The sequence below is a fragment of the Hemitrygon akajei genome, chromosome 12, assembly GCF_048418815.1.
Source record: "Hemitrygon akajei chromosome 12, sHemAka1.3, whole genome shotgun sequence".
NCBI lineage: Eukaryota > Metazoa > Chordata > Chondrichthyes > Myliobatiformes > Dasyatidae > Hemitrygon > Hemitrygon akajei.
In genome coordinates, this window is record NC_133135.1 from 3,738,112 (window position 1) to 3,760,441 (window position 22,330).

General features: G+C 45.2%; 1 protein-coding gene across 1 annotated transcript in view; it reads left to right on the forward strand.

Moving 5' to 3' along the window:
• Positions 1–1,159: 1,159 nt before the first annotated feature.
• Positions 1,160–22,330, forward strand: part of acadm (acyl-CoA dehydrogenase medium chain) — a 68,749-nt gene continuing 47,578 nt past the window's right edge. The window contains exons 1-3 of the mRNA XM_073062499.1: positions 1,160–1,265; positions 13,588–13,696; positions 18,262–18,359. Coding sequence (XP_072918600.1) covers positions 1,248–1,265; positions 13,588–13,696; positions 18,262–18,359 — 225 coding nt within the window. The 5' untranslated portion in view covers positions 1,160–1,247. The remainder of the gene's footprint in view (positions 1,266–13,587; positions 13,697–18,261; positions 18,360–22,330) is intronic.

Here is a 22,330-nt window from a genome sequence, read left to right on the forward strand (position 1 = left end):
CAGGGAGGGGTCCTCCTCTTATACCCTGTAAAAAAAACCTGTTACATGATCTCTACTGGCGGGAAAATGACGTCACTCCACCATCACAAGACCATTACCTCAAGTCCAGTATAGCTTCAACCCCAGTCACATGACAAGGGTACCACTGTCACGTGTCACGAGTACGTAACATGCTTTTCAAAAGTTCCGGCACATCCTCTTTCTCAATGTCTGTATGCTCAAGCTTTTTAATCCACTGTAAGTCATCTCTACAATCATCTAGGTCCTTTTCTGTAGTGAATACTGAAACAATGTATTCACACTTGATTGGTCCTATTCTCTCATGTCTTATCCTCTTGCTCTTCAAATTCTTGTAACATGCTTTGGGGTTTACCTTAATCCTGCTCGCAAGGCCTTCTCATGGCCCCTTCTGGCTCTCCTAATTTCATTCTTAAACTCCTCCCTGCTAGCCTTATAATCTTCTAGATCTGTATCTTTACCTAGAGTTTTCGAACACTGAGATAAGTTCTGAAGACACAAACAAGAGCGTGCCGATGTTGTAGCGTGGAGTAAACTGCTGGAGGATGTCAGTGGGTCGAGCAGCATCTATGAAGGAAGAGGAAACGCGTTCTATATCTGGACTGATACTAATTGAAGCTCCGATTTCCTCCAGTAGTCTGCGAAAAGTCAGAGCTAATCCTACGGGAAAGCAATACTATTGACAGTTTTCTAACTCTCTTCCCTCTGTGTCTGCAGACATCAACGGCCCCGTCAGCGGCTGTGGCTCAAATTCCAACACAGATTCTGGCTTCACAGCTGATAGCGATCCACGTGATTCCCTTCAAGGAACAAGGTTTATTGCTGCGGCTTGTGCCCACGTGATTCCATTCAGTGACGCGCTGGTTGTCATGGGTTTCCCTTCAGGGGCGTGACTTATATGCACGTGATTCCATTCAGCGATTAAACTAATGTCGCTCCTCCCTTCAGGGGCGGGGATTGTTTCCACGGGTTTCCCTTCAGGGGCGGGGATTGTTGCCACGGGTTTCCCTTCAGGGGCGGGGATTGTTTCCACGGGTTTCCCTTCAGGGGCGGGGATTGTTGCCACGGGTTTCCCTTCAGGGGCGGGGATTGTTGTCATGTGATCCTTCAGGGGCGGGGATTGTTGTCATGTGATCCTTCAGGGGCGGGGATTGTTGTCATGTGATCCTTCAGGGGTGGGGCATCGTTTGAGGATTGATCCCTTTGCTCACGGCTGGGCCAAGGCAAAGATGTGGCGGCAGGTGGAGGTAAGGAGCGGCTATGGGCTTCATTACTGCTCCGGGTCGTCTTGGTGGCGCCCTCCCGCTATAAGGGAGGGAGCGCCGCTCTGCGGAAGGTGCTGGTAACTGAGGGAGCGCCGCTCTGTGGGGGGGGGGGGAGTGGTAACTGAGGGAGCGCCGCTCTGCGGAAGGTGCTGGTAACTGAGGGAGCGCCGCTCTGTTGGGGGGGAGAGTGGTAACTGAGGGAGCGCCGCTCTGTTGGGGGGGAGTGGTAACTGAGGGAGCGCCGCTCAGTGGGGGGAGAGTGGTAACTGAGGGAGCGCCGCTCTGCGGAAGGTGCTGGTAACTGAGGGAGCGCCGCTCTGTTGGGGGGGAGAGTGGTAACTGAGGGAGCGCCGCTCAGTGGGGGGAGAGTGGTAACTGAGGGAGCGCCGCTCTGCGGAAGGTGCTGGTAACTGAGGGAGCGCCGCTCTGTTGGGGGGGAGAGTGGTAACTGAGGGAGCGCCGCTCTGGGGGTGGGTGGACTGGTAACTGAGGGAGCGCCGCTCTGGGAGGGGGGTGTACTGGTAACTGAGGGAGCGCCACTCTGGAATGGGGGTGGACTGGTAACTGAGCAAGGGTGGTATTGAGGAGCAGAGACAAAGTCTTTTCGTCAGGGTTGAGATATTAGGAGCTAGAATGCGCAGGTTTGAGGGGAGAAATTTAATAGGAAATCAGGTGAAGGGCAGTTTTTTTTTGCGCAGACAGACGCCGGCAGAAGTGGTTGCGGCAAGTATGTTAACAATATTTAAAATACAGGTAGAGGAATATGAGGCAAATGGGACCTGTTAAGATGGGAATTTTGATTTCAATAAGTTGGGCTGATGGCCTTGTTCCATTTGCTGTCTCTTTATTCATAGAGGGTTCTCCTGTGTATCTTCAGCCAACTTCACTGTAAGATGTCCCCAGGGGAATAAAGTCCTACATATTAAACCTATCCCAACATCTCCTCTCATCACAGCAACATCCCTGTAAATTTTCTCTGTACTCTTTTAATCTTATTGATGTCTTTCTTGTATGTAGGCAACCAGAACTACACCCCATACTCCAAATTCGGCCTCACCAACACCTTGCAGAACTTGTGCATAATAGCCCATCTCCTGTTCTCTGTATTTCGATTTATGAAGGCCTATGGGCTAAGAGCTGTCTTTATGACCCTATCTACCTGTGCTGCCACTTTCAAGGAATTGTGGATGCCAAGTGTCTGAACCTTGACCAGCCTCCCATGCAGGACTTTGTGAAAGGCCTGCTGTAGTCCATGTAGACAACATCCACTCACTGGCCTTCATCAACATCCATGGCAATTTACCCTCAAAACCTGCCATGTTGACTATCCCTAATCAGGCCCTGTCTATTCAAATACTTGAATATCCAATCACTAAGAATGTTATTTGTTCATGGCTGTGTTTATTTTTGGAGTCGTTCTTAAGCATGGAAATATGAGCTGTCCTCCAACACTTCACCCATTGCTGTGAGGACATTTTAAATGTGCCTCCCTGGGCCCTTGCAAATTCTGCACTTGCCTCTTATTGGGCCCTGGCAATTTATCCACCCTAATTTTCTTCAAGACAGCAAGCACCTTCCCCTCTGTTGTCTGTATAAGATCCATGAACTCTTTGCTGTTTTGCCTCACTTCTTTAGATTCTGCATCTGAGTAAATACAGATGCAACAATCTCCCCTTCTCTTTTGGCTCCATGCATAGATGACCATGCTGAACAATTCCGTCCCTTGCTATCATCATATTTGGAGTTAGAGTGGAACCTAGCCAAGTAGCTGTGAACGTGCAGTGAGTAGAGAGCAGAAGATGTATCATTGTGGGCTGTCAGTGCTGAGAAATCTCATTTATTTCTTCAGAGATACAGTGCAGAACAGGCCCTTTTGGCTCACCAACCCACCAATTTAGCCCAAACCTAATCACAGGACAATTTACAGTGACTAACTAAACTTCTAATGCCTTTGGACTGTGGGAGGAACAATAGACCGTAAGACACAGGAGCAGAATTAGGCCATTTGGTCCATTGAGTCTGCTCTGCAATTTTATCATGGCTAATCCAATTTTCCCTCTAGCCCCAATCTCCTGCCTTGTCCCATATCCATTCATGCACTGACCAGTCAATCTATCAACCTCTACCTTAAATATACATGAAGTCTTGGCCTCCATAGCTGCCTGCGGCAAAGAATTCCAAAGATTAAACCTCTCTGGCTAAAGAAATCCCTCTTCATTTCCATTCTGAAAGGATGCTCCTCAATTCTGAGGCTGTATTCTCTGGTTTTAGACTCTCCCACCATAGGAAACATCCTCTCCAAATCCACTCTATCAAGGCCTTTCACCAGTCGATAAGCTTCAATGAGATCACCCCTAATTCTTCTGAACTCTAGTGAATACAGGTCCAGAGTAATCAGACACTCTTCATATGATAAGGCCTTTCAATCCTGGATTCATTTTTGTGAACCTCCTTTGAACCCTCTCCAATTTCAGCATTTCCTTTCTAAGATAAGGGGCCCAAAACTGTTCACAGTACACCAAGTGAGGCCTCACCAATGCTTTATAAAGTTTCAATATTACATCCTTGCTTTTATATTCTAGTCCTCTTGAAATGAATGCTAACATTGCATTTGCCTTCCTCACCACCGACTCAACCTGCAAATTAACCTTTAGGGAATTCTGCACAACGACACCCAAATCCTTTGCCTCTCAGTCTTTTTTTAAAATCTCTTCTCTCCATTTAGAAAATAGTCAGCCCTTTGATTTCTTCCAAAGTACAAGACCATATGCTTCCAACACAGTATTCCATCTGTCACTTCTTTGCCCATTCTCCTAATCTAAGTCCTCCTGTAGTCTCTCTACTTCTTCAAAATTACCTGCCCCTCCACCTATATTTATATCATTTGCAAACTTTGCAAAAAAAGCCGTCAATTCTATCATCCAAATCATTGACATATAAGGTAAAAAGAATTGGTCCCAACATGGACCCCTTTGAAACACCACTAGTCACTGACAGCCAAACAGAAAAGGATCCCTTTATTCCCACTTTTTGCCTCATGCCAATCAGCCAATGCTTTATCCATACTAGAATCTTTCCGGTAATATCATGGGCTTGTTCAGCAGCCTCGTGCGGCATCTTGTCAAAGGCCTTCTGAAAATCCAAGAACATAACATCAACCGATTCTCCATTGTCTATCCTGGTTGTTATTTCTTCAAGATTGGACCCGTAAGCCACTTGAGAACCCACAAATAGATCAACAGAGCGAAGACCATGATCCTCGACCTCGAGGGATAGCCACGATGATAGCTATTTCTTCAAAGAATTCCAACAGATTGGTCATGCAATATTTTCCCTTGAGGAAACCATGCTGACTATGGCCTATTTTATCATGTGCCTCCAACATCTTCCCAACCACTGAGGTCAGACTAATCTTTCTTTTGCCCCTCTCTCCTCTTGAAGAGTGGAGTGACAGTTGCAGACTCTGGAACGATTCCAGAATCAAATAATTCTTGAAAGATCTAGTGATCTCCACAATCTCTTCAGCCACCTCTATTAGAACGCTGGGCTGTAAACCATCTGGTCCAGGTGGTGTACCTACCTTCAGACCTTTCAATTTCCCAAGAACCTTCTCTCTAGTTATGGTAGCTTTACACACTTCATGCGCGGTGACGCCTGGAACTTCCACCATACTGCTAGTGTCTTCCACAATGAGTCTATGGCCTCCTCTACTGTCACGACGAGGCCACACTCAGGTTGGAGGCGCATCACCTTGTATTCTGTCTGGGTAGCCTCCAATCTGATGGCATGAGCATCGACTTCTGGTAATGCCCCCCACCCTTCATCATTCCCCATTCCCTTTTCCCTCTCTCACCTTATCTCCTAACCTGCCATCACCTCCCTCTGGTGCTCCTCTCCTTTTTCTTTCTTCCATGGCCTTCAGTCCTGTCCTATCAGATACCCCCTTCTCCAGCCCTGTATCTCTTTCACCAGTCAACTTGTCAACTTACTAGCTCTTTACTTCACCCCTGCCCCTCCCGTTTTCACCTATCACCTTGTGTTTCTTCCTCCCCTCTCCCCACCTGACTCCTCCAGTCTCTCCCCACCTGACTCCTCCAGTCTCTCCCCACCTGACTCCTCCAGTCTCTCCCCACCTGACTTCTCCAGTCTCTCCCCACCTGACTTTCTCCAGTCTCTCCCCACCTGACTTTCTCCAGTCTCTCCCCACCTGACTTTCTCCAGTCTCTCCCCACCTTACTTTCTCCAGTCCTGATGAAGGGTCTAGGCCTGAAGTGTCGACTGTACTCCTTTTAGACAATAGGTGCAGAAGTAGACCATTCGGCCCTTCGAGCCTGCACCGCCATTCTGAGATCATGGCTGATCATCTGCAATCAATACCCGGTTCCTGCCTTGTCCCCATTTCCCTTGATTCCCCTGTCCTTTCCTTAGATGCTGACTGGCATGCTGAGGTCCTGCAGCGTTTTGTAAGTGTTACAAAATACTTATTCAGTTTGTCTGCCAATCCTTATCCTCCATTACTACCTCTCCAGTAGAGAGTGGTCCAATATCCACTCTCGCTTCTTTTACACTGTGTTTCTGAAGAGACGTTTGGTATCCTCTTTAATATTATTTTTGTTTTCCATCTTTTCCTCAATGAGTTTTTTAGTTGGTTTTTAAAAGCTTCTCAATCCTCTAACTTCTCACTAATTTTTGCTCTATTATATGCTCTCTCTGGGTTTGGGAACCTGGAGCACCCAGAGGAAACCCACATGCACGTACATACTTTCTTAGAGGACGTCGGAAATGAACTGCAATGCCCCAACAGTGACAGTGTTGTGCTGACTGCTACCCTCTGTGGTGGCCAGCTGTTACAATGGTGAAGCTTTCACTGCCTATCCTTGCTGAATCGGGTCTGTTGATCAGGAAGTGGAGGATCCAGTTACAGAGGGAGGTGTTGAGTCCCATGTATAGGAGTTTGGAAATGAGTTTGCTTGAAGATGGAGATGTAGCCATTAAACAGTATGGCTTACAATGGCACAAAGATGAGAAAATTGGCAGATGATGGAAATGCAAGCAATGCACACAAAATGCTGAGGAAACTCTACCTGTTTTCCTCCAGCATTTTGTGTGTCCCTGACTGACAGGAGGTGTCTTTACTGCCCCACTGTTCCCAAGATGAGTGTAGGGCCAAGACGATGTTGGCCCTGAAGGTGAATTACAATGAATTATGATATGGAGAGCAAGCTGTGGCCCATGCAGCAAGCTCCCCCTCTCCTCACAGCTAATGAACCCAATGGAACGGCAGAGACCGATACAGTTTGGCACCAACAATGGCACAAGAGTTGCTAGTCAGCGTTGGACTCCCATAGGACTGCTTCCAACTCCAGATTTTTCCCTCAGAGTTTACTCTCGAAGCCTTCCCATGAGTGGGTATAGTTTCAGATCAGAGCTTTCCCTCTAGAGAGCTGCTAGCCATGGCTGATGAGCCCCATCTGCCCGAAGCGAAGTATTTTAATGCACCAGTGACCTGCCTTTGCGCCATCTTTCAGCAGAAATGGTTCCGCTGGGTTTGGTAGCTAAGCCACGTACGAAGGCCAGGAGCTGAGTTTGGTTGTCAGAGGCTATTTGTGGTGCATTTAATAGGTAGTGGGAGTATGTTCTTACTACCTCTCCCAGCTATAACAACCTTCAGGTGGATGTCAGAGCCATTCCTTGCTTTTCTTGATAGTGGTCGACTTAAAGTAGGGAGAGTAAAAGATGTCTATAAATAACTCTGTACTCTGATCCATAGGCGATCTAAAGACTCAGCTAGGATCACCATCTGGGTCCGAAAGACCGATCTGTCAACCGGAGCAGAGACTGTGGGCTAGGGTACACTGGGGACTGTTGGGGTGGGTGGCTTCTGTTCAAAACAAGCATTGAATCCATTAGGTTTATGAGAAAGATATGTGCTAGTGTTGGTGATGCTGATGTTTTGTAACCTATTATAGCATGTAAGTCTTGCCGCAACTGATGGCTGGGCTGATTAGACTGGCATTGTCTTTTGATATCTGTGATAGCTTTACAGACGTTGTGCCTCTATTTCTCAAAAAGTTCCACTTCCCCTGATTTGAATGCTGCACACCTAACTTCAGTAGGGTGTGGTGCATCCATGGTTTGCAGTTTAGCAACACCTGGATTGTCCTCAACGCTCCTATAAAAGCTGTGATAGTTTTGCCTCTTATTACCCGGTGCTGTATGTGGAATTGGTCATGGGCCAGGATTAGTGGAAAACTTGTCTTGCATTTTTTTCATACAGATCAGATAGTTACACAGTGCACTGAGATAGAACTAGGTAATGCAACAACAACACAGGATAAAGTGTAACTGCTACAGAGAGACTGCAGGCAGATAATAAAGCACAAGATGATAATGAGAGATTGAGGTCAAGACTCCAATTTATCATTATCAAGGAACTATTTAAGAGCCTTATTTTATACACAATGTGTCTCAGTAGATTATGGTGACGTATACATAGTTTGATAATAAATTTACTTTGAACTGTATAACAGCAGGGTAGAAGCTGTTCTTGTGCCTGGTGGTATGTGCTTTCAGTCTTTTGTGTCTTCTGCTGTGGGGAAAGTGGAGGAAGAGAATGTCTGGGGTGGTTTTGAGCTTTGTGTAAGTTAATTAGATTCTAAATTCCTCGTGATCCTGCACTCCCTGTGAAGAATTTTACCTCCTAAATTCTTTACCTTTAATCTAAATACTGGGTGACAAATACAGTACTTTGAAGGCACGAGACCTTTAAATGCTCCACGTTGCTGTATAAATAGCACATGTGAATCATTCAGGCTAAAGTTCATGTTGGAATTTAATAAATGATCAGCAAGGGAGCCAGAAACTGTTTTAATATCCCCAGCATATGTTGCGAAATGTGGTGTTGTGTTCCAGCAGTACAGTGCAATGCAGAATAAAAAATTTGTATCACTGATTGTCCTTTATAGTTTCGATAAAATTCAGTTAAATAAGTCATGAGGTAGTGTTTTTGGATTCATTGTCCGTTCAGGAATCTGATGGCGGAGGGGAAGTAGCTGTTTCTAAACTGTCTGTGTCTATCTTAAGGCTCCTATTCCACCTCTTTGGGAGCAATGGGAAGAGGACATTCTGTCTGGTTGCATTGGTACAGCAACTGCTCTGCCTGTGACCATGGGAAACTGCAGAGAGTTGTGGGCACAGCTCAGCACATCACAGAAACCAGTCTTCTTTCCATGGACTCTCTGTACTTCTCACTGCCTTGGTAAAACAGCCAGCATAATCAAAGATCTGTCCAACTCCAAACTTTCTCTCTTCTCCCATCTCCCGTTGGGCAGAAGATACAAAGGACTGAAAGTACATACCGCCAGGCTCAAGGGCAGCTTCTGTTCTGCTGTGATAAAACTATTGGGTGGTTCCCCAGAATATGTACTCTGACTCACAGTCGACTTTGTTATGAGATTCCTTTCCAGTCCTGATGAAGGGCGAGGCCCTGAAATATTGACCATTTATTTTTTTTTTCCATAGATGGTGCCTGGCCTGCTGAGTTCCTTCAGCATATTGTATCTGTTGCTTTGGATTTCCAACTTCCACCCTGCCCTCAAATTTACTTGGTCCATTTTTGACTCTTCTCTCAATCTCTCTGGAGATGGTCTATCTGCTGATAGCTTTTATAAACCCACTGATACTCACTGCAATCTTGGCTATACCTCTTCCCACCCTGTCACTTGTAAAAAAAAAATGCCTTCCTCTTCTCTCAGCTCCTCTGCCGTTTTTGCTCTCAGTATGACATTTTTCATTCCAGAACAACTGAGGCGTCATGCTTCTTCAAAGAAAGTGTCTTCCCTTCCTCCACCATCAACGCTGCCCTCACTCACTTCTCTTCAATTTCATGCACATCTAACCTCATCCCATCCTCTAACTAAGAGGTGGCTGCGGGAGGCTGAGGAACAGTTACAGGATTATCTTGAGTCAGTGGACTCGTGTTCAAGAACTCATCTGGGAACCTGAATGACTACACCAGGGTTGTTATAGACTTTATTAAAACAGCTGTGGATTAGTGTGTCCCCACAGATTGTTCTGGGTTTTCCCCAATCAGGAGCTCTAGATGAACAATGAAATCCGCAACCTGCTGAGAGCCAGATCAGAGGCGTTCAAGTCTGGAGAACAAGAATGCTACAAGCGGTGCAGGTGTCATCTCTGGAAAACCACCTCTTGGGTGAAGTGGTGATTCCGGACTAGACTGGAATCAATGAAGGATGCTTTCCCTCAACAGCTTTGGCAAGGTTTGAATGCCATAATCTCCTACAAAGTTAAATCTTGTGACTTGCAGGACCTTGCAAGGGGTCCTTGCTTTGTGGATCCAGAAATGGTTTGCCCACAGAAGGCAGAGAGTGGTTGTAGATGAGTCATATGGAGGTCAGTGACCAGTGGTGTGCCTCAGGGATCTGTCCTGAGACCCCTTCTCTTTGTGATTTTTATAAATGACCTAGATGTGGAAATGGAGGGATGGGTTAGTAAATTTGCTGATGACAAAGGTTGGGGGTGTTGTGGATACAGAATATAGTATTAATGGTAAGACTTGGCAGTATGGAGGATCAGACGGATCTTGGAGTCCGAGTCCACAGGATACTCAAAGCTGCTATGCAGATTGACTGCATGGTTAAGGAGGCATACGGTGTATTGGCCTTTGTTAACCGTGGGTTTGAGTTCCAGAGCCGAGAGGTAATGTTACAGCTATATAGGACCCTGGACAGACCCCACTTGGAGTACTGTGTTCAGTTCTGGTCACCTCACTACAGAAAGGATGTGGAAACTATAGAAAGGGTACAGAGGAGATTTACAAGGATGTTGCCTGGATTGGGGAGCATGCCTTATGAGAATAGGTTGAGTGAACTCGGCCTTTTCTCCTTGGATCAACGGAGGATGAGAGGTGACGATAGAGATGAGAGGCATTGATCATGTGGATAGTCAAAGGCTTTTTCCCAGGGTTGAAATGGCTAACATGACAGGGCATAGTTTTAAGATGCTTGGAAGTAGGTACAGAGGAGATGTCAGGGGTACAGAGAGCGGTGAGTGCGTGGAGTGGGCTGCCAGCGATGGCAGTGGTGGTGGATACGATAGGGTCTTTTAAGAGACTCTTGGATAGGTACGTGGAGCTTAGAAAAATATAGGCCTATGGGTAACCCTAGGTAATTTCTAAAGTAAGTACATATTCAGCACAGCATTGTGGGCCGAAGGGCCTGTACTGTGTTGTAGGTTTCTATGTTAGATGTACTGTGGAGAGCATTCTAACTGGCTGTATCTCCATCCGCTTTGGAGAGACCACTGGAAAAAGCAGCAGAAAGTTGTAAACTCTGCCAGCTTCATCATGGACACTCGCCTCCCCAGCATCAAGGACACCTTCAGTAGCCAATGTCTCAAAAAGGCAGCATCCATCATCAAGGATCCCCACCAACCAGGACATGGCCTCTCCTCACTGCTACCATCAAGGACGTGGTACTGGAGCCTGTGTAATTTATAGTTTTTATTATTTTGTATTGCAGTGTACTGCTACTGCAAAACAACAAATTTCATGACATATACCAGTGTGACATTCTGATTCTATCACCATCCTTAGGAGCATGTTCCATGTCACCACTCATGTAAAACAAAAAACAACTCTGACATTCTTTCCCCTCCCACACGTTCCTCTCAACACCTTAAAATTATGCTCTCTCTCCCCATGATCCATTTTGGTCCTGGGAATAGTCTCTGATTGCCCACTGGTTCCTCCGAAGTCATCCAGCACCTTGCTTATTACTCCAAATTCCTGCTCTGTAGACTCACATATTTACTTTAAACCAGTGCTACGTGGTCATCACTTTCTTATTCCTTAGTCCCACCAAGTGTTGGGGTGCCATCGTAGCACAGCAGTCACAGCATGTTCTTTATCCATTGGGTTGCTTCCGTGTGATTGGCTGATATATCTGAGTATACAGCCTATTGTATCTTTTGCCAATCTTCTACCCTATCCACAACATTGGCAATCTTCATATCTGCAAACTTACTAACTCATCTATGTTTACTCCCTACTTTGAGGTGGGTCCTCAAGGGGCTGTTATGGTCACTGCTCAGGACAACGAGATTGCAGTGCTGCTCCATTCTGTGTAATCAGCATACTGGCAGTCCAGGTACTAAAATAAAGTCTGAGTTATTTAGAATGACATCTAAGTTACAACTCAATTAAAAGCAAACAACTCTATTCAAGTATTGCATATGGTCATGTTATAGAAATACAATGATTAAGTATAAAATAACATCACGAATTATGCCCAAGCTTAGAGGTTGTCCATAGTGCCTATAGACCATGGGTGGTGGTGGGAGGCACTGTCCAGTTGCATGACAGCCTGGAGGGAAGAAGTTGTACTTTCATTCTGGGTGTCCGTGTAGAGATGTTTCAGTATCTCCTGCCGGATGGTAGGAGATTGAAGAGGTGGGATGAGTCTATCAGAATGTTGCGAGCCCACTGTAGATATCGTGAGTTTAGATGGTTTCCGTATCTGCTGGTTGTGTTCCGGTGATGTTCTGTGCAGTCCTGACCACTCAGTGAAGTGCTTTTTGGTCGATCATGTTGAAGCTAGGATACCATACTGCACACTCTGTATGATCAGTGTGCTCTCAATTATACATCGGTAAAAGTTTACTGACATATTTTCTCTCTTTAACTCCTAAGATAGTAGAGGTAGTGCTCAGCCTTCCGTACTATCAAGGAGAGGTTGGTGGTCCAAAAGAAATTCCTCTGTGATGTTCGCTCATGGTTTATGAGTAGTTTCTATACCTATTGGGGAGTATAGTGTTCAAGGCAGAACTGTAGTCAATCCAAAGCATTCTGGCATAGATTTCCTTTTGCTCCAGATGTTGTAGTGTGGTGTGGAGGCAATGGAACTGGCATCCTTGGTTGATCTGTTTGGCAAACTGGTGCTGGTCCAGAGTAGTGGTGGTGTGGAGGCTGATCTGAGATCCACATATTCTGATGCAGTGTAGACTCGAATAGGTGGTGCCTGTGGTTAGTGTCTGGGTCTTCTGGTTGTTCAGTCTCTCCTTTCACAGTTGCCTCTTGTTCTCTGTGGCACAGTGGAACTCATTCTCATGTAGTGCAGCTCCCTCTTGAACAGATTTCCTCCAGGTGTATCTATTGAGTGCAATGTCTTCCCAGTTTTTAGACGTCATGGTGAATTTCTTCAGGCTGATTTTCATGTTATCAGGACTGAAGTGCGGACAGGGGTCTATTCTGGGTTCATGTTCTCTCTTTCTTATCTATTTATTATTATTTTGGTTTTTTTTTTCGATTAGAAAGTTTGTTGTCTTTTGCATATTGGTTGTTTGTCCATCTTGTGTGCTGTCTTTCATTGATTCTGTTTTTCTTTGTAGTTACTGTAAGTGCCCACAAGAAAATGAATCCCAGGGTTGTATATAGTGACATAATTGTACTTTGATAATAAATTTACTTTGAAATTTGTTTATTTTAATCCACCGCTTCCACTGGCAGCTCATTCCACACTCTCACCACCCTTTGAACATTTCATCATTCACCCTTAACCTATGCCCTCTAATTCTAGTCTCATGCAACTTCAGTGGAAAAAGCCTGCTTGCATTTACCGTATCAATGCCCCTCATAATTTTGTATATCTCTATCAAATCTCCCCTCACTCTTTTATGTTCTAGGGAATAAAGTCCTAACCTAATCAGTCTTGTCCAAAAACTCAGGTCCTCAAGTCGCAGCAACATCCTTGTAAATTTTCTCTGCACTCTTTCAATCTTATTCACATCTTTCTTATAGGTAGAGGACCAGAGCTACACACAATACTCTAAATTTGGGCCCCCTACATCTTATGCAATTTCAAAATTCATTCCAACTCCTGTACTTAATACTTTGGTTTATGAAGAATCCGAATCAGAGAGATGCGGGTTTGTTGCAACATTTAAGAGTAATTTGAATAAGTACATGGATGGAAGGGGTATGGAGGATGATGGTCCAGGTGTGGGTCAATGGGACCAGGTTGTTTAACAGATGGGCATGGACTGAAGGGCTAGTTTCTGCCCTGTAATACCTTCTATCTCTATGATGAAGGGAGTGGATTTCAGAGTTATAGCTATGGGGGCCGCAGTCATGCCCTCATGGCAAAGTCGATGACAGATTTTCATACACTACAGTAACTGACATATAATTTGCTGGAGATGTACCAAGCTAAAAAAGGAAATACTGTAGCCTCTGCATTTTCCAGTGCAGTGGTCCACAGTGCAACACAATTTCTATTTTGTTTTGAAGCGCACACTGAGGGCCAGCCTCTGGACTGGTTTGCGATGCCAATCGACTAGTAGCCGGGTTTTTGCTGATGTGCCCAGAGCAAACCCATCGTCACATGGATTCAACTTTGGTAAGTTGGCTTCCAAGTAACTTAACGTCAACTAGGTGAGTTAGTACTGAGCAGCCCTGCACTACTGCAACCAATACATAGAAACATAGAAAACCTACAGCACAATACACGCCCTTCGGCCCACAAAGTTGTACCTACCTTAGAAATTACTAGGCTTACCTATAGCCCTCTATTTTACTAAGCTCCATGTACCTATCTAAAAGCCTCTTAAAAGACCCTATCATTTCCACCTCCACCACCGCTGCTGGCAGCCCATTCCACGCACTCACCACTCTCTGAGTAAAAAACTTACCCTTGACATCTCCTCTGTACCTACTCCCCAGCACCTTAAACCTGTGTCCTCTTGTGACAACCATTTCAGCCCTGGGAAAAAACCTCTGACTATCCACACGAACAATGCCTCTCATCATCTTATAAACCTCTATCAGGTCACATCTCATTCTCCGTCACTCCAAGGAGAAAAGGCTGAGTTCACTCAACCTATTCTCATAAGGCATGCTCCCCAATCTGGGCAACAAGTGGACTTAAAGTGTGGGTTAGTAAGTTTGCAAATATCAAAGGTTGATAGAGCCTGTGGATTATACAGAAGGTTGTCTAGGTTGCAGTCGGCATTCAGAGGATAGGGAGCTGGGCTGAGGAGTGGCAGGTGCAGTTCAATCTGGTAAAGTGTGAAGTGATTGATTCACTTTGGAAGGTCAAGCTCGAAGGCAGAGTGCAGGGTGAATGAAAGATGTCTTAACAGCATGGAGGGGCAGAGAGATCGTGAGGCCCACGTCTATTGATCCCTCAAAACTTGCCGTGGAAGTTGATAGGATGGATAAGAAGGCATGTTGTGTTTTGGCCTTCATTAGTCAGGGGATTGAGCTCAGTAGCATGAAGAAGTGTTGCAGCTCTGCAAAAGCTATATTCATCCACACTGCAGGATTGTGTTCAGCTCTGGTCATCTAATTATATGAAGGATGTAGAAACTTTAGAAACAGTGCAGAGGAGATTCGCCAGGATGCTGCCTGGATTAGAGAATGTCTTATGAGGAAGGATTGAGTGAGCTCGGGCTTTTCTCTGGAGGGAAGGAGGATAAAAGGTGACTTGATAGAGGTGTACAAGATGAGAGGCGAAGATGGAGTTGACAGCCAGGGACTTTCCCACCAGGGCAGAAGTGGCTAATATGAGGGACAATAATTATAGGGGGAATGGAGGAAGAATGGTCTTTACACAGAGTGGTGACCTGAAATGCCCTGACGGGGTGGTGGTAGAGGCAGATAGGCTAGAGATATCTGAGAAACTCTCAGATAGGCACATAGATGATAGAAAAATGGTGGCCTGTGTAGGAGGGAGTTGTTAGACTGATCTTGGAGTAGATTAAAAGGTTGGCACAACATTATGAGCTGAAAGGTTGATGCTGTGCTGTAATGTTCTGTGGAAAGAGCCACAAGAGATTCTGCAGAAACTGGATCTCTGGAGCAGCAGAAAGTGCAGGAGGAACTCAGCAGGTCAGGCAGCATCTCACCATCTGGCTGGATTCACCTGCCACTCTTCCCTCTACCCTGTCTTTAAAAAAACTGATATATTGGCATTGGAGAGGATCCAGAGAGGCTCACAAGAATAAGACCTTGGACTCCACTTGGAGTACTGTGTTCAGTTCTGGTCACCTCACTACAGGAAGGATGTAGATACTACAGAGGGAGTGCAGAGGAGATTGACAAGAATGTTGCCTGGATTGGAGGGTGTACCTTATGGGAATAGGTTGAGTGAACTTGGCCTTTTCTCTTTGGAGCAACGGAGGATGAGAGGTGACCTGATACAGGTGTACAAGATGATAGGCTTTGATCATGTGGATAGCCTGAGACTTTTTCCCAGGGCTGAAATGGCTAACACGAGGGGACATGATTTTAAGGTGCTTGGTAGTAGGTACAAAGGGGATGTTAGAGGTAAGTTTTTCACACAGGGTGGTAAGTGTGTGTATGTACTACCAGCGACGGTGGTAGAGGCAAATAAAATAGTGTCTTTTAAGAGACTTTTGGATAGGCACATGGAGCTTAGAAAAGTAGAGGGCTATAGGGTAGGGAAATTCTAGGTAGTTTCTCGAGTAGGTTACATGGTCAGCACAACATTGTGGGCCAAAGGGCCTGTAATGTGCTGTAGATTTCTATGTTTCTATGTTTTAAATCCCAGGAATGCAAGGTATTGTAGTTAAGAAAGCATACGGTGCAGTACCCTTCATCAATCGTGGGACTGAGTTTAGGACCTGAGAGGTAATGTTGCAGCTATATAGGACCCTGGTCAGACCCTACTTGAAGTACTGTGCTCAGTTCTGGTCACCTCACTATAGGAAGGATTTGGAAACTATAGAAAGGGTGCAGAGGGTATTTACAAAGATGTTGCCTGGATTGGGGAGCATGCCTAAGGTTGAGTGAACTTGGCCTTTTCTCCTTGGAGCGACGGAGGATGAAAGTTGACCTGATAGAGGTGTACAAGATAATGAGGGGTATTGATCATGTGGATAATCAGAGGTTTTTCCCCAGGGTTGAAATGGCTAGCATGAGAGGGCAATTTTAAGGTGCTTGGAAGCATGTACAGAGGAGATGTCAGGGGTAAGTTTTTTACTCAGAGAGTGGTGAGTGCGTGGAATGGGCTGCCGGCGGCGGTGGTGGAAGCGGAAACGATAGGGTCTTTTAAGAGACTCCTGGACAGGTACATGTCTATTTCAGAAAAATAGAGGGCTATGGGTAGCCCTAGGTAACTTCTAAAGTAAAGACATGTTCGGCACAGCTTTGTGGGCCGAAGGGCCTGTATTGTGCTGTATTGTATTTATCTATGTCTGGGAAGCATTTGATGGCTCTGGGCTTGTCCTCGCTGAAGTTCAGAAGAATGAGGGCGAATCTCATTGGAACCTATCAAATATTGAAAGACCTAGAGAGTACATGTGGAGAGGACGTTTCCTGTAGTGGGGGAGTTTCAGTCCAGAGGACACAGCCTCAAAATAGAGGGATGCCCATTTAGAACAGAGGTGAGGAAAAAAATTCCTCTGGACGGGGTGGTAAATCTGTCAAAGGTCATGAGGAGAAGCAGGAGAATGGAGTTGAGAGGGATAATAAATCAGCCATGCTTGCATGGTGGAGCATGTGCTAAATGGCCTAATTCTGCTCCTTTGCATTAAGGTCTTGTGCTTCCTATCATGTTGTACACCTCTGTCGAGTCCGATCTCAGTCTCCTTTTCCTGTGGTACGGGTATGAATAATAAGAGGGCAAAGGTTTATGGTGGGAGGATGCATTTCTGACTGGAAACCTCTGACCAGTGGTGTACTACAGGGATCAGCGCTGTGTCCAGTGAAACCTCTGACCAGTGGTGTACTACAGGGATCAGCGCTGTGTCCAGTGAAACCTCTGACCAGTGGTGTACTACAGGGATCAGCGCTGTGTCCAGTGAAACCTCTGACCAGTGGTGTACTACAGGGATCAGCGCTGTGTCCAGTGTTGTTTGATATATGGAGGTATTTAGGTAATTCATTCATTATGTGTCCTGTCGTGTGATGTGAGTGATTATGGTCTTGACCATTATTGTTTTTGGCAATTTTTTTCTATAGAAGTGGTTTGCCATTGCCCCCTTCTAGGCAGCGTCTTTACAAGATGGGTGACCCCAGCCATTATCAATATTCTTCAGAGATTGCTGCGTGTCAGTGGTCACATAACCAGGATTATGTACCCTCTGCTCATATGACTATCCACCACTGGCTCCCATGGTTTCACGTGACCCTGATTGGGGGCTAAGCAGGTGCTACACCTTGCCCAAGGGTGACTTGCAGAGGGGAGGAGAACCCCAGCACCCAGGTAGCCTGGCACCTGAGTGAAACAGCAAGAAACAGGTCCTTCGGCCTAACTCATCCACGCTGACCAAATACCCGTCCACTCTCGTGCTATTTGCCCCAGTTTGGCAACGACAGAAACCCTGTCAATGATACTGTTCTTTCCTTCGGCACAACATTGTGGGCCAGAGGGCCTATTCCTGTGCTGTCGTGTTCTATGAGCCGTTACTTCTGCGAGAAGCTTGCATGTCCTTTCCATGGAATGGCAGCAGTTGTAAGCTGGCCCATTGTAAGCCACCTAGCGTTTCACTAGATTAAACTGACATCGCTGGCTTCAGAATGGTGCGTTATACTGACCAGAGTTATAGAAAGATAAAGGCCTGTGGCCTTTCGATTCAGACCATCAATCACCATTGACGCCAATCCTACACAGGTCTCATTTATTCCCCTCAAATTCCCACAGCCAATTAACCCACCGACCCACACATCTGTGGGATGTGGGAGGGAACTGGAGCACCTGGGGGCAACCCTTGCGGCCTCACCGAGGATGTGCACAGACAGCACCAGAGGTCGGCATCAAACCGGGTCTCTAGGGCTGTGCCGTCTCGGGGTCCGTTGTTTGAGTGTTTCTCTGCCGTACAGAGTGTTTTATTGTTGGAAACACCACCAGCAATTGGAAAAAGTTGCAGTTGAAGGTGCTTCTGTTTAACATTAGGTCGTGGGAATCTCCCTCACCTCTTGCTTTTACCCTGAATGTTACAGAGCTTACAGCAGAGCAGCGAGAGTTCCAGGAGACAGCGCGGAAGTTTGCCCGGGAGGAGGTGCTCCCAGCAGCTGCAGAGTACGACAGGACTGGAGAGGTCAGTGGTTTCTACTGGGTGCTTTGTATCACCAGCAATGCGTTGCCTCGTCCATGCTCTTAACCACCACTTCCACACAACTCAGCCCCCACTCTCCCCACCCTAGAGTTTCAGTATTGAAGGGTATAAAGGCTCATGAAGGGGGAATTATCCTGGCAGAGCGTAATAGTAGAACACTTTGCCCTAATTTGTCTGTCCTTACCACCACTCTTCACCAGGTGTTCCACATACCCACCACTCTGTGTTTGTATTTATAAAAATAAAATTACCACTGAAGTTCTCTCCCTTCACCCAATATTTTCCTTCAATCACTTTAAAATGATGTCCCCACAAATCAGCAATTTCGACCCTGGGAATGAGTTTCTGACTGCTCCATGGCTCTTGTACACCTCTATTAAGTCATCTCTCATCCTCTGCTTCAAAGAGGAAAGCCCTAGCTCACTAAACTTATCCTCATATGAGGGTATAGATAGGGTAAATGCAAGCAGGTTTTTCCACTGTGATTGGGTGGGACTACCGCCAGAGGTCCTGGGTTAAGGGTGAAAGGTGAAAAGTATAAAGGGGACATGAGGGGAAACTTCAGTTCAGAGAGTGGTGAGAGTGTGGAACGTGTTTGATTTCAATGTTTAAGAGAAGTTTGCATAAGTACATGATTGCTACTTACGGTCCCGGTGCAGATCAATGGGAATAGGCAGTTTAACTGGTTTGGCACAGACTAGATGGGCCAAAGGGCCTGTTTCAGTGCTGAATTTTTCTTTATTTTTATTGAAGGAATGACACAATACAGAATACATAATGGATTACGTTTTCCTCCATTTTGCTTTTATATCTTACCCCTAACCAAAACTCCCCTTACCCGCTCTCCCTGAACATACCATGGCAGCTAATGTATTTACAGTACAACACTTCACAAATACAAGTACGGACATTTCACAGCCATACCCCCACACTACTTCAAGACGAAGGCCCACACACATCCACAACACATCAGTTGATCCAGAATACACTCTTATTACAATTCATCAACCACCCTGTGAGGTAAACCAGATGCGTGTTAAAAGGGAAGCAACTTCCCAGGTACAATCAAATGCCCTCAACTAGTAGGTAATTCCTTAAGACTCCCAAAATGTGATGAAAGGTCCCCATTTCGAATAGAACTGTTTCACAGACCCCCCTCAGAGGAATTTAATCTTTTCTAACATTACATCCACTAACCAAGCACCAGCGGATGGGGGAGTGGCAGATTTCCAGACCAGCAAGATTCTCCTATGGGTCAAAAGCGATGTAAATGCAACGATATCCGACTGGTTTGCATTTAAACCCAAAGCATCATCTGCCACACCAAATACAGCTATAAGCGGGCAAGGTCTCAGTGTCACCCCCAAAGCCTCACTGATAATTTTTATAAACCAGGGCCCAATAGCCATCAAGCCGAGGGCAAGACCAAAATGCATGCACTAAACCAGCCGGAGAGAAGGAACACCTGTCACAGCCAGTGTCTGTCCCAGGATATACGTCAGCAAGCCTGGCTTTACTTAAATGTACCCTGTGTAAAACTTTAAATTGTATGAGCCCCAGTCATGATGACAAGGAATGAACCCTATTCAGTGCTTTTGCCCAATATTCCTCAGCCAGATCCATACCAAGGTCATCCTCCCACCTAGTCTTAGTTTTGTTTAAATCTTGAACTCACAACGACATCAGCTTGAGAGTACAGAGATCTTTATCATTAAAGCTAAGAGTGAGTTTTTCCCACAGCATAGCAGGTGGTAGATCAGGAAAAGAGGGAAATTTTTCCTTGGCAAAGTGGCAAATCTGTGGGTATTTAAAGATTATGTGGAAGGCCATATGTACTGCACAGGGTATCAAATATATTATCAGTGTACAAATCCTTAATGTGCAGAAGACTGTTCAAACCCCACTCTCTAAAAACTGAATCGAGCGTGGAGGGAAGAAATAGATGGTTTCTATGAATGGGACCCAAAACTGAAGCTGATGTGAACTTATACTGGCAGTGAAATTGATTAAAAATTTTGAGGGTGGAGAGCACGACTGGGTTAGATGTGAATTGAGAGGATTTCACTGGCAAGGAAGAATACACTAAAGCTTGGAGAGACGAGGAGTGGCAAGACCGTGTCTCAAGCAGGCACCAGTTTATATCTGACCGGTGAAGCCAAAATAATACCTTTTGAATGTTTGATGCCCAGTAATAATGAATAAAGCTAGGGAGGCCCATTCCACCTACGTCATGACTTCTTTGGAGAATGCGATTATTAACCCTTGGGACCTTATTTTCCCAAATAAAGGAGATTATAGCTCGGTCAACTGACTTGAAAAATAACTTGGATAAGAAAATTGGCAAGCACTGTGACAAGTAAAGAAATCTGGGAAGTACAGTCATTTTCACTGATTGAATTCTCCCAGCTATAGTAAGGGGTAAACTGCGCCATCTCTCAAAATCAGCCTCCATTTGGCTAACCTGAGGCCTGTAGTTAGCTTCAAACAGAGATGTAAAAGAGCGAGTAATGTGTATTCCTAGATATACAAAACCATCTTGAGATAAAGGAAAAGGCAAAGATTCCTGTCGGATCTGTAGGGCCAAGTTATTAATGGGAAAGCATTTGCTTTTTTGAAGGTTCAGTTTATAGCCAGAGAAGGCTCCAAATTGACACGATAGCAGGTCTGCTACCTACAGGGTCGCTAACATAAAGTAAGAGGTCATCAGCATATAGGGATACACGGTGTTCCATGTCCCCCTCCTAACACCTTGAAATAATGTAGTTGACTTAAGTGCAATAGAAAGAGGCTCAATTGCAATTGCAAAAAGAAGAGGGGACAATGGGCAGCCTTGGCGAGTGTCACATGTTAATAGGAAATAGATCGAAAATAATTCGTCTGTATACACACTAAAGGCAAGTGAAATAATAGCTTAACCCAGGCTTCAAATGTTCTGCCAAATCCAAGTTTCTCCATAACACTAAACAAGTACACCCACTCCACTCTATCAAACGCCTTCTCCGCGTCCAAGGAGATAACAACCTCCGGGCCCGGAGAATCACTGGGTGAATAATTCACATCAGCTAGTCGACGGATATTTAAAAAAAAGTGATGATTTTTAATAAAACCTGTTTGATCACCTGAGATTATCTTGGGAAGGGGGTGTTCTAAACAGCATGCAAGCACTTTAGCCAAAATTTTCACATCCACATTCAAAAGTGAGATCTAATCCACATTAAGTCGGGTCCTTGTCATTTTTAAGAAGAAATGAAATAGATGCCTGTGAAAGAGTAGAGGGTGAGGAACAATTCTCCAGGGATTCCTGAAACACTTCTAGAAGAACCAGTATGAGCTTATCCTTAAATTTCTTATAAAATTCTATCGGATAACCATCAGAACCTGGGGACGTAACACTCTGCATAGCCGTAATGGCATTATTAATCTCTTCCTGCCCAAGAGCTTGACCTAAATTCTCCACCTCCTCTGGTTCAAGAGTTGGTATTTCCAAATTATCTAAAAAGCGTTCCATATTTGTTATACCTAAGGAAACTCTGAGGTATACAGAGAGGAATAAAGTTGCAAAGATGTTATTAATCTCTTTTGGATTGCTTGTCAAGTTTTGGTGCGTGTCTCTTATCTGGGGAATAAGTCGTGATGCAGCTTGACACTTCAACTGATGAGCCATAAGCCGGCTCGCCTTGTCACCATATTCATAATAGAGGCCACGTGGCTTAAGAATTAATTGTCCTGATAAGTTTGTAGATAGAAGATTAAACTTCACTTGCAAATCAGCATGACTTTATATAATTCCTCAGTGGGTGCCTCAGAATATTGCCTATCCAGGTCCAAAATAGATTGTGATAACACTTGCATTTCCGTCCTACGCTCTTTATTGAATGTGAAATATAAGATATTATTTGACCCCCTCAAGTAAGCTTTTAAAGTTTCCAAAGCAAAGAGTATGATACCGACTC